Raw genomic sequence first — 12,652 nt, 5'->3', positions numbered from 1 at the left:
TTGCAAGAGGAGCTTGAAGCCAGGAGTCAGTCATCATGAAATAGATAATAGATGGAGTAGTACACCACAAAAATCACAAAGACTTTCAGAAACTCTGCTAGTTATTTATTTATGCTAACTTTACTGTAATTCAGCCCTGAAAGTGCCACATTACTATCACTTAAGTTTTAGTATGAACTAACCTTGAAGCGCCAAATGCAGTACAATTGAAGTATAGCTGTCTTGTCTCAAAGGGAAAGAGGAATGGACAAGATCGGTTGAGTTCTTCACACCACGATGGAAGCGCCCCTGATGACAACACCAGAGGATCCTGTATCTGTTGTAGCAATTTATTGGTTATCTTCTTACTAGTGAATTCTTCAATAGCTAAGTGACCTTCACTGTCTTCAATTTCATTTTCATTCTCTGCCTCTGTTATAAAAACCAAAAATAAATGTATTTTTCTTAAAGAAAGTTAGTCTTCTAATCACATTAATGCAAAAAAAAAAAAAAAAAAAAAAAAAAACCACTATAATAACCATTGTAGTTTGTTTCCCAAAAATAATGTAAAATGCATAAAACAAGCTACACATAGGAAGAAACTTAGAACACTGTGATATACTAGTTGCTTCAATTATATAAGCTCTGAAACAAAACTTCAAAATAACAATGACCCTTCACCTTATCTCACTTCCTGTATGGCACTCTTAAAGAAAAGTATTAAATCTATAATTACAAATGTTTCCCCAACAAATGTGCACCAAAACCAGCAAGTCTGCTTGCACCCTCAATCAATCACACATTTGCCACTGTGAAACTGGACCAAAAATTGATGATTGGGATTCATGAACACAAAATAAATAAGGAACATTACAGTTGAATGACATAATATCAACGAAGTCATTACACAGAGTACTTGCTCAAAATGAATCAATGATGAAGCAGAAAACTGAGTGTATTCCAGGGTAACTATGGCTGGACGAGTGAGTGAATCCTGTTCCTTACAAATATGAGGACATACCTTGCCTGCTGCTGTGGAAGGGTTTTCAAGCAGCATACATTTAAAGGGCGGATAGTAGTACTTTAGGCAGACTGTGTAGGTAAGAGAGAGAGAGAGAGAGAGAGAGAGAGAGAGAGAGAGAGAGCGGAACTTACAAAAGCAACCCTTGGACAGGATGGCGAGCTAAGTAGGCATACGTGAGGGAAATACTACGCATAGGCTGAAGCATACAGTTGAAGGCAGAAGTAAAACATGTATGATTTGATTTCATCTCTGTTAAAGGGGAAGCTTAAAGTGTAACATCTTGTCAAATCTAAATCATCATACCAGGGGAAGAATTCAAAGATAGGAAAGGAAATCAGCTAGAATGTAGCAGAGGAACCTGTTGGCACATTTACCTGAATTGATTTAAAGAAACAGTGGAACATGTCAATCCAGATGACCAAGCAGAAATCTGAATAGCACTTATCCTAAATTGGGGTGCCCAGTATCTACATTGCAGAATCTCAGCTGGCCACACATTGAGAGTTCCAGGGCACTAACTATCTGATGTAGTACTTCAAGAATGTTATTTTCCATACCTTTTCATGAAGAATGTTGTGCAAGAAGATACAGTGATGCGATTACAGTAAAATAATTACAGATAGTTTAATGAGAAAGAACTGCAGTGTGTTCACTTACACTTGTAGAAATCAGGGAAGAGAGTTCTATGGGTGCCACAGAATCTATCAAGTATTTTATGGAACCGGGTGGGTGATGGGTGTGGAAACATTTAGTTTTAAGTGCCAATTAAAGAAATTGTATCTCCAGCAGACGGACTGCAGCATCGGGTAGTACTGTATCAGGAAACAAGTGCTTGAGTATAATTTTCTGTTTCGTATTGTAGTGCGGTCAACTAAAGATAATTGTCTCCGGGAAAAACTTACAATGGATGCCATACAGAAATATCCATGAGGCCATCACATTTTTTTTTGTTGTCCACCAAATGCTACAAAAGGGCAAAGTTTGATTGATTTTTTTCTCATTTGTCATGAAAGTAACTTGGGTCACCTGTGAACACGCATACCACGGTCTGTAATTTTTGTTGTCTTTTGCTATCAATACTGCTTACTTGCTTGTACCCATGATCTATGGTACACTACAGTTTAAAACAACTGAAAATGTTACCAGTAAGTAGGGATAAGAAAGAATAGTTATATTTTGTGGCAAAATTCTGCATCATTCTTTTGCAAAACTGGTTTGTTGTTGCCAAGTCAACTTTTTTATTTTTTATTGTTATTTTATTTTTGCTTTAGCTGAGCTCAATCTCTCTTTTGTTAAATTTCGATGTGATTTTTTGTCAAATTTGATGCTATTTTCATAATTACATCAAAGTTTGTTATGCAGAAAATGTTCATTTTATGATCATACAGAAACCTCAGTCTTGAGGAGATTAGAAGTGAACAAGCAATTTTCACATTTAATTACTCAGATTTATTACTTTTTATACAGGATAATTACAAATTTCATGATCTCTCATAAAAATCACCAATTTAATTAAAAGCAACTAATTTTGCATTACAGTTTTCACATTATTTTCTTGTCCCTTTTCATCAGCAACTGAAAGAAAAACCAACAAACAGTTTCCAAAACGTTAACATTTCACCTGCTTGCAGGGTATGTTTATGATACAGTTTTGCTGCTGGCACTTTCCTGATCACCAGGAGCCTTGTTATATTCACGCTGCAGCCTTACTGCTGGTCGGGAGTAATTACCCTGCAGTTAATCACATAGCTAGCATAATTAAACAGGGTACTGGTGGAGTGATCTTGAAACAGCCAATCATAACTCTTGTGACATGAAACACAAACCACCTTGAAATTGTTGCCTCTTGAGTACATAGCGAGCAGTGGGGAGAACAGTGACAGTGCAGGGTAAATGGGCTGTGGGTTTGATTCACTTCAGGAGGCCATGCTGGCAAGGTGGAAGTATCAAAACACCCTAAGTTACTCATTAAACCCTTTCCTTCCCTTCCAATCGAGTTGTCCATATTTAAATTATTATCTACAATGCAATTAACTACATTCGTTTCCCATAAAAATGCATACATAACAGTGACGATACTCTCTACAAACCTATAAGAAGACAAAGTTCAGCATTTCATATTATTATAGGGTTGAAAGAATTTTCCTGAAGAGGTATAAAAATAATTATCTTCACTCAACACACACCCCACCCTACTTAACCAAACATCTGAGAAGAAAGTGCAGTTTTGGGATTATGCAAACAAAACATTTTTGTTGTAAATACTAGGCAATTGTTTGAAGATGCACAAAGGTCACTTTCTTTCTTTCTCCCTTCACAGCTGTAGGCTTTAACACAGAGTTATGTTAAAGTTTAGGTTATTCCCATCAATCGAAGAATATAGTGACAACAAAGGCAACAATCAGAAAATGTAATTACATTCTATGACAATTCATTTTATTCATCATAATCTAGTGACTTTAGGTTTCAGGATTGTGCAACACTGAAAAGTAAGAATTACAAACAGTGACAAAATCAGTAACACATATTAAGCATAAAATTCTTCACTGTTGGATTCACTTGGGACAAATAAACTAACAGGTCAATCTATACATGTGTGTAGACTTTAATTATGAACATGCGAAACGTGGAAAGTCACATAATTTTTAACACTGCATTGTTCACATTCTGCAAAGGAACAGCTCTCTAACATACTAATACCTACACAGTAATTCATGCCCAAGACGCACAAGTTATATTTAATCATAAATAAATAAATAAAAAACATTTTTGAAATATGAGCCCTCTCAGTAAAATGCAGAGGAGAGTCTAATAAAGCTTACCTTCATCTTTAAATGTGCTGATGACAAAAAGATGCCTGAGAAGTTGCAGCACATCATCAACACTGCAGGCAGGCGGCATGGTTGGTGTCGCAGGAGTAGAAGGTGAAGTAGTACTTGAAGGAACACTGCTCTGGTGTGTTGAATCTACATTTTGTTGATCCTCTTGCCCAGGTGTGCTGTCATCTTCGCGATATACTATGCTGTACCACAAGAGACATATGCAACAATAATAAGCAGTCCTATAACAACATTAATATGATCAAGTTAAACTTTGTCATGGAGTCCATGAACAGTGCAACAAATTAACTTATTACATCCCATTGTATGATTTCTCACACACATTCTCTTCTTATACCCCCTCTGTTTCCAGCTGATCAATGTCAACAACTGTAACATTTCTTATAACTTTAATTGTTAGTTTAGAAGTCCATGGCTGAAAACAACAGTTAACAGAGAAGAACAGGATTGCTTACTACCCGGTAGAAAGCATTTGTTCTAGTGCTATTAATTCTGCCACTCCTAGTAATGGCTAGGTGATAAGTATAATAAAATTACGATGTATATTTTTGTACCTTTGCTCATATTATTACAGATTACTAATTTGGATACTAAAATACATAAGAACAAATTCAAAATGATTACTTTATCAGTACTGTTGCGCGATTGGCTTATATCTGTATGTACGAAATATCATATTTTATTTCATACAAAATTTGGAGAAGGAGAGACATTTAGAAGAGCTTTTAAATATCCTGTACTCCACAGAAGAAGAAGATGATGATGATGACTAAACTTTTACTGATACATTGATACCTGTCACGAGCTTGAATTTGTGTTATTCAACCAATTGATGGTGATGACAGTGAAAAAGACTATGTGAGTAATGATTCAGAAGGACGGCCCATCGCTTTTTATAGTCTCAGTTGCCAACCCGCAGCTGTAGTGTCATTTTGGTGCAGCCTTCTATACAAACCCATGATCTTTCTCAGTTTCAGTCAACTCCAGAGTACATGGAGCATTTTATAGGTGGAACTGACATCGTCTGCTGCTCCTGTAGTCCATACTTGCTTCCAAAAGGAAGCCAGATATAAACTATAAACCCATGCATTTGTCAGTCAGTCCCCCCCCCCCCCCCCCCCTTCCCTTCTTAGGCTGGATGTTGACCAGGTCTGTTGAGTCTATACAGGTTGTTTACCCCTAGCAGATCTTATACCACTCTTTCCAGTTCATCACTGTGCCACAACACTGATTGTGCATTTAACAGTAAATTTTGTTCGCTTGCATAGTTTATAATTCTACTAATACTGGCTGCATAACTTCCTGTTTCATGAAAGTACTGACCATAAACTGACTGGAGCCATGTTCCACTGTCCCCTGCTAACTCTATTCTATAGGGTACAGAGTTTGGGTACCTTAAGGATAGCACATTTCAGAATTAGTTACTATGACTGCCACCATGATTACGTACGATCCTACTGCCATGATTACGCACCATCCTCATTTAATGCTCAACAAACACATTTGCCTGATAAAGAAACCTTCAGTTCTGACAGCTACTTGCAGCTTGCATAAGTTTTTATTGGTTTGCCTGCTACCACCTGGTAAGTACAACTTCCCTTTATTTACATAATTACCCATGAACATTAGTTTATCAAGGTTACAGAGTTTAGGTGATTGCTATGGACAATCTCATTGCAACTGCTGGTATGTCTGGCGAAAAGTTCCCATAAAACAATGTTCTATTAGTTGTGATTACCTAACTACAAATGAATATATCACAGCATTACAAGGTATTGTAAATATTACTAATTGGTATCTGCAAAGACTGTGTTATTGTTGAAAGGAAACGAGGTCCTCAAACTGCTCATGATTATTCCTTATGGAGACAAAATAATTTTCTATGCAACCCCTCCACAGTGTGTGTGTGTGTGTGTGTGTGTGTGTGTGTGTGTGTGTGTGTGTTTTTTTTACAAAGTGTATAGGGTTTAGACATGTAGAATGACTTGATCATACCATACTGTTTCTGACATTTCCACACACTCATGGAGGGGGCTATAGTTATATACAGTGAGTAATCTGATATAAATTCTTAGCTAAATAGCTGCTTATATCATTTTCAAAATATGCATTAGATTTAAACCTACTGAAAATTATAAGAATTTATGAATAATGTCAACTTACTTATAAAGAATATCAACTTACGTGTATACTGGTTCCCATATACGTCGCAGCTTTTCTTGCCTTGTTCCAAGTTCTGCACTTTGGACAAGCTGTTGTACAGCTCTGAATATTGTCCAGTTACGGTCTGTTAATGGTACTTCAACATCAGGAACCTAAACACATAGAAAAGAAGGCATTATTTACAAATTGCTTAAACTTGAGTTTGTGTTAATAATAGAAAAGTTAATTATATGGTGATGACGCAGCAGTACTGTTGTTGTTTATGAGTGAAAGACTGATACATGAGCTAAGTAAATACTAAATTAATATAAATATACCACCACTTCAAAATGTTCTGAGACTTACAAGCGATGTCGGCACAGTTACTACAGTGGTGACTTGAACCAACAACTGTAAACAACAGATATGCATTCAGACAGTCAGCTGTTTGTAAGCAGTGGCTATGGGACTGTGTTGTGTCAATGTTTTTGTATTGCACATCACAAATCAGCAACAGCTGTTAATCGAGTGTCCATCATATTCTCCACAATGTTTTGTAGAAGAAAATGTATGCGCAAACTCAAGCCATCGACAATATTATGAAAAGGATAGATTGTTACTCATAATATAGAGGGTACTCCGAGTCACAGACAGGCACAACATAAAGACTGGTACAAATTTGAGCTTTCGGCCAACAGGCCTTTTCCTAAAACAGAAAACAGAAAACACACACACACACACACACACACACACACACACACACACACAAAAAAAATCACAACACATACACAACCACTGCCTTTGTCTCTGTCTCTGGCCTCAGCAGCCAGAAACAGTGGTTATGTGTGTGAAAGATGCACTTGCGCGAGTGTGTGTGTGTGTGTGTGTGTGTGTGTGTGTGTGTGTGTGTGTGTGTGTGTGTGTTCTATTTCAGAAGAAGGCATTTTGGCCAAAAGCTCAAACGTATAGCAGTCTTTTTGGTGTGCCTGTCTGTGGGTCAACATCTCCTCTGTATGGGGTAGCAATATATCCTTTTTGAAATATTGTAGTTACTCCAAACTAGTTTTTCCATTGCCAATGTGATAAGCAAGTTGAAAGACATAACAAATGAAGACTTTTCTGACAATTTCACAGGGCTGTATGAACATTCTGCACACTGAAGTCAAGGGAGGGGGAGCTGATGCATTCAAACTATCATCTTAACTTTTATCTATCTTTGTTAATTCAGTCTAGGTGTTTTTTTTTTTTTACTGACCTGGGTATTTAGTAGAAAATTAGTTTCAAATGATTTAATATTCCTGCTATTATACGATGAACTATCATCTTTACACATTCTGCAAATATAATTATTTTTATACTCAATATGAAATATTTCACCAACTTCACGCGCGCACGCTGTACCTCTTGTGTCCAGTGACAATGGCCTTTTTTTCCTATAATAATGGGGGTGAGTACTTCAAAACCGCATAGAATTTTGTATTATTCACATGATCATTATACAATTCTCCCTCATGCCAATAAAACCAAATTGATGCTCTCATCAACATACAATCACATGTAAAACAACATTTTGGACCGACCGAAGTGTGATGGTGTCATTGCATTCGGTGTGGAGGGGTACGGGGTCAGCATACCACTCTCCCAGCGTTGACATTTTTTTGTGACCTGGAGCCCTACTTAGTCAAGTATCTCCTCGATTGGCACTTATAATCACTGACAACACATAAAGACCATCACATTTACGATTGAGGGATGAAGTTTAATGACTGGTCAACGTTGTAAGTTATTACAGACTGAGTGTGATTTGGGACTGCACAAGTATACGAAAGCAATCCAACCATTTATTACCAAAACTGTTCCTGGGAGGTAAAAAGGGAAGAGAAGTTGCAAGCTACTCCAACTGTTTTTAAAATGCTCAAGAACCATCCGAATTCATCTAATGTTGGTTGAAGGCTTTTTGGGTTAGATGCTAGGCTGTGAGATAGCCTGCTTCTAATCAAATTGTGTGCTGAAGGAGTATTGCCGCAGTTGTGCGACTGGATTCACAATAACTTCCTGAAACGTCACAGTTCATAATAACTGACAAAGTCACTGAGTGACATATGGAATTCCCAACAAAGTGTTATAGACCCTCTGCTGTCCCTGATCTAAATAAAGTTATTTAGGACACAAGCTGAGCAGTCCTCTTAGATTTTTTGCATGATGCTGTCATTTACCATCTAGGAAAGTCAATAGAAGATCAAAATGACTTAGGAAAGATACCTGTAAGGTGCGATAAGTGGCAACTGACTCTAAACAATAAAAAGTATGTTGTCATCCACATGGGTACTGAAAGAAATCCGTTATATTTCAGTTCTACAACAAATCTCACAAAATTAAAGGTTGCTGATTCAACTAGGTACCTAAGGATTACAATTACAAAGAACTTAAACTGGAACCATCACATAGAAAATGTTGGTGGGGAAGGCAAACAGAAGATGACAGAACAGAAGATGCAACAGTTCTAGTAGACTGTTTACACTACACATGCCCACCCCTTCTGGAGTATTGTTGCACAGTACAGGGGCACTGCCAGATAGGATTAATGGAGGACATTGACAAAGGTCCAAGAAGGGCAGCTATTTTGTGTTACTGTGCAACAGGAGAGAGATACCGTTGATATGACATGTGATTCGAGGCGACAATCATTAAAATATAGGAGTTTTTCATTAAGCAAGATATTTTCATGAAATTTCAATCATTAATTTTCTCCCGATTCCCACTACATAGTGTGACTTGAACATAACAATAAAACAAGAAAAATCATAACCTGCACAGAAAGATTTAAGCAACTGTTTTTCCCACGTGCTATTTGAGAGTGCAACGGTAGAAAAATTGTCTGAAAGTGGTTTGATAAACCCTGTGTCAGGCAGTTAAGTGTGAATTGCAGAGTTATGTAGCAAAAGAAGTAGGATATCACCTAGTGCTACTTAAGGAAACCAATGACAACCTAAAGCTGTATGACCACATGTACATTTAAACACAGTCCCTCTTGAATTAAATACCAGTGTCATTATCACTGCACCATCTCTTTCAGTGATATTATCTTGGTCTTAGCCTATCATCTTTTTAATAATAAAAAGCATAACAATTTCTGTAAAGAAATTATCACCATTTGACTGTAAATTACTGTTCATTTATTTCACACACTCAGCTTTAGAGCCTGTTTAGACAGAATGGACATCCTGCGAGAGCTCAGCTAGCACTTTAGAATGGTTATAAAGCCAAAATCATGATGGCATGACAATTAATTTACAACCAAACAGTGGAAATTTCTTTCAAAAACTTCAATACAAACGATTCTGTCAATGTGGCTTATAAATAATATCACTGTAAATGTTGTGTTTGACTCTCGAATTTACAATTAAAAAATAGAAACATGGTTACAAACTACACTATGTTAACTAGAACAGCATTTTGAGTCAGGGAAACACAAGAAGAATACAACAGTAACTGATAAAAAATATCATCAATACAGCTCTAGTATGGCTGTACAGTCTTGTGACTCTGAATTAATAAAATTTTCTTGAATTCATCAATTGACAATGACCAAGAAGTAATCAACAAAAAGCAAATTGAGTTTTAATAACTAAAGCGAGAAAAAAATTTTTAATCGATGTTTTTTATTTCCCAAAGATAATAAAATAAATTGAAGTTAAGGATTATAGACACGTATATTTTACAATTTCCCTACATAAATTTCCAACAAAATTTATTACAGGTGAATCATTGGGAAATGTGTTTTTCTATTTTTTCATATCCATCATGATGGCAACGACATGCAATCCTAATCTTTCTCAACAGAAAGAATTACCTACCCCGTGCTGGTTCGGTCCTCGTAATGATAGTTTGAGGCGGGGCTGCGGCACTGTCTCTGCATCTGAGCTGCTCCCAACACTGACAGAACTGCTTTCCCCACTTGAACTCTCATCTGATCCAGGTGGAGGAACTTCCAAATCTGATGTCTGATTAACATTAGTGCGGCCCGGTCGTGGATCAAATGCAGGTATAAGTGCCGAAAATTGCCTTTTCAGGACAAAGTCATCATCCCATGAGCGTCGTTTACCACCTCTAACTTCGTATCCTTCTTCCTCCTGTTAAAACAGAAAACCAAATTCCGATTTCCAATGGTGAAAAATACCAGCACCAAAAAACATTACAGTATCTGTTTGTTGCATAACCAGTTAACAAACAGTCACACATAATGAGACAAAGAGTGCCATTTTTGTAAGAATGATGAGTTCAACATGTTTCATAAAAATGTTTGTTGAAGGATCTGAACAAACTAGAGAAAATATTAGATACCTGATCTCCTGTAAAAGCTATTCATCGGTTGTGTAATTTCACCTTAATATTAGCATTTTATAAACATGTCACCAGAAAATTGTTTTTATGCATGTAAATTTAAGTAGATAATGAATATTAACTCTACATACAATACATGCCTTGTAACAAACTAGTACTTAAGGAAGTGGTAGCAGAATGTTTCATACTGAGTCTTATAAGCTAAATGTTGTATCTCGTGGTTTTTGACACTACTGCTGACTTGCACCTGTCAATCATACATCTCTGATTAAGTTTGGTGTCCAAGTCTGCCACCAACTGTATTACTGAATGGCTAACCAGGTTCATGGTTCTTGGTGTAAGAACCCAGTTGCAAATTGCCTATATAACAGCTTCCAGGGGCAACAAAAATTTTATTTTAACTATTTTATATAATTACTGACTGAATTTAAATTCTGTCATGATCTACTTGTTAAGAGGTAAAATCTTATATAAAGAAGGTTTAACACAGTAAGACAAGTATTACAGTTAGGAGCAGTGAATACACATAGCAATTTCCAGCAAACTTTCCACGTAATTTCAAACCTTCACAAAACTTTTTCTCACCAACACCTCCCATAAAATGATGAAATGAAAAATGTTCATTGCTTACAGTTTTGTTGTTCATGCACAAAAACTTTAACTTCAGGCAAGACATATTAATTTATTACAGCTTTACTACTGACTGTTCGCAACACATTTTGCCAAAAGTATCCTAATATACTACTGAATGTACCAGCAAAATTATACGATTGTGTATAGTTCATGAGATATAATGTCATAAATAATGAGATACATGAAAAACTAGGTTTTGCTGAAAATGGAAAGCAATTACCTGCACTATACTCAACTAGGCTCGATAACGAGAGCACTTTGCGGGTTTCAACAAACTTTAAGATAATTTCAAACCTTTTCTAAATTTATTCTCTCTTACAAGTTTAACATCAAATATTTAACATGTTAACCCGTTGTAAAGTAATTAAAAGTCTGAAGATATTTTATAGATGAAAGTACAATTCATTAAGGAATCAGGTGTTTACTGGTGCTCTATTAAACACATACACCTGGCCACTTTTGAAATTAATGCACCATGATCATACTCTGGCAGCTTCTTTTATAATTAAATTCCAATACATAGTTGCGCCCTCAAATAGTACAGGGTTATTACAAATGATTGAAGCGATTTCACAGCTCTACAATAACTTTATTATTTGAGATATTTTCACAATGCTTTGCACACACATACAAAAACTCAAAAAGTTTTTTTAGGCATTCACAAATATTCGATATGTGCCCCTTTAGTGATTCGGCAGACATCAAGCCGATAATCAAGTTCCTCCCACACTCGGCGCAGCATGTCCCTATCAATGAGTTCGAAAGCATCATTGATGTGAGCTCGCAGTTCTGGCACGTTTCTTGGTAGAGGAGGTTTAAACACTGAATCTTTCACATAACCCCACAGAAAGAAATCGCATGGGGTTAAGTCGGGAGAGCGTGGAGGCCATGACATGAATTGCTGATCATGATCTCCACCACGACCGATCCATCAGTTTTCCAATCTCCTGTTTAAGAAATGCCGAACATCGTGATGGAAGTGCGATGGAGCACCATCCTGTTGAAAGATGAAGTCAGCGCTGTCGGTCTCCAGTTGTGGCATGAGCCAATTTTCCAGCATGTCCAGATACACGTGTCCTGTAACGTTTTTTTCGCAGAAGAAAAAGGGGCCGTAAACTTTAAACCGTGAGATTGCACAAAACACGTTAACTTTTGGTGAATTGCGAATTTGCTGCACGAATGTGTGAGGATTCTCTACCGCCCAGATTCGCACATTGTGTCTGTTCACTTCACCATTAAGAAAAAATGTTGCTTCATCACTGAAAACAAGTTTCGCACTGAACGCATCCTCTTCCATGAGCTGTTGCAACCGCGCCGAAAATTCAAAGCGTTTGACATTGTCATGGGGTGTCAGGGCTTGTAGCAATTATAAACGGTAAGGCTTCTGCTTTAGCCTTTTCTGAAAGATTTTCCAAACCGTCGGCTGTGGTACATTTAGCTCCCTGCTTGCTTTATTCATCTACTTCCGCGGGCTACGCGTGAAACTTGCCCGCAGGTGTTCAACAGTTTCTTCGCTCACTGCAGGCCGACCCGTTGATTTCCCCTTACAGAGGCATCCAGAAGCTTTAAACTGCGCATACCATCGCCGAATGGAGTTAGCAGTTGGTGGATCTTTGTTGAACTTCGTCCTGAAGTGTCATTGCACTGTTATGACTGACTGATGTGAGTGCATTTCAAGTACGACATACGC

At 37.1% G+C, this 12,652-nt stretch overlaps 1 protein-coding gene across 6 annotated transcripts in view; it reads right to left on the bottom strand.

Moving 5' to 3' along the window:
- The window catches only part of LOC126091990 (E3 ubiquitin-protein ligase HECTD1), a 349,712-nt gene that overhangs the window by 54,561 nt on the left and 282,499 nt on the right, over positions 1-12,652 (bottom strand). For all 6 annotated transcript variants that reach the window (XM_049907362.1, XM_049907358.1, XM_049907357.1 and 3 more), the window contains 4 exons: positions 9,843-10,118; positions 6,028-6,158; positions 3,826-4,025; positions 183-411 (listed from right to left, as the gene is read on the bottom strand). In XM_049907362.1, the coding sequence (XP_049763319.1) occupies positions 183-411; positions 3,826-4,025; positions 6,028-6,158; positions 9,843-10,118 (836 nt within the window). The remainder of the gene's footprint in view (positions 1-182; positions 412-3,825; positions 4,026-6,027; positions 6,159-9,842; positions 10,119-12,652) is intronic.

The sequence above is a fragment of the Schistocerca cancellata genome, chromosome 7, assembly GCF_023864275.1.
Source record: "Schistocerca cancellata isolate TAMUIC-IGC-003103 chromosome 7, iqSchCanc2.1, whole genome shotgun sequence".
In the NCBI taxonomy this organism is placed as follows: domain Eukaryota; kingdom Metazoa; phylum Arthropoda; class Insecta; order Orthoptera; family Acrididae; genus Schistocerca; species Schistocerca cancellata.
This window is presented reverse-complemented; position numbering and strand designations above follow the sequence as displayed.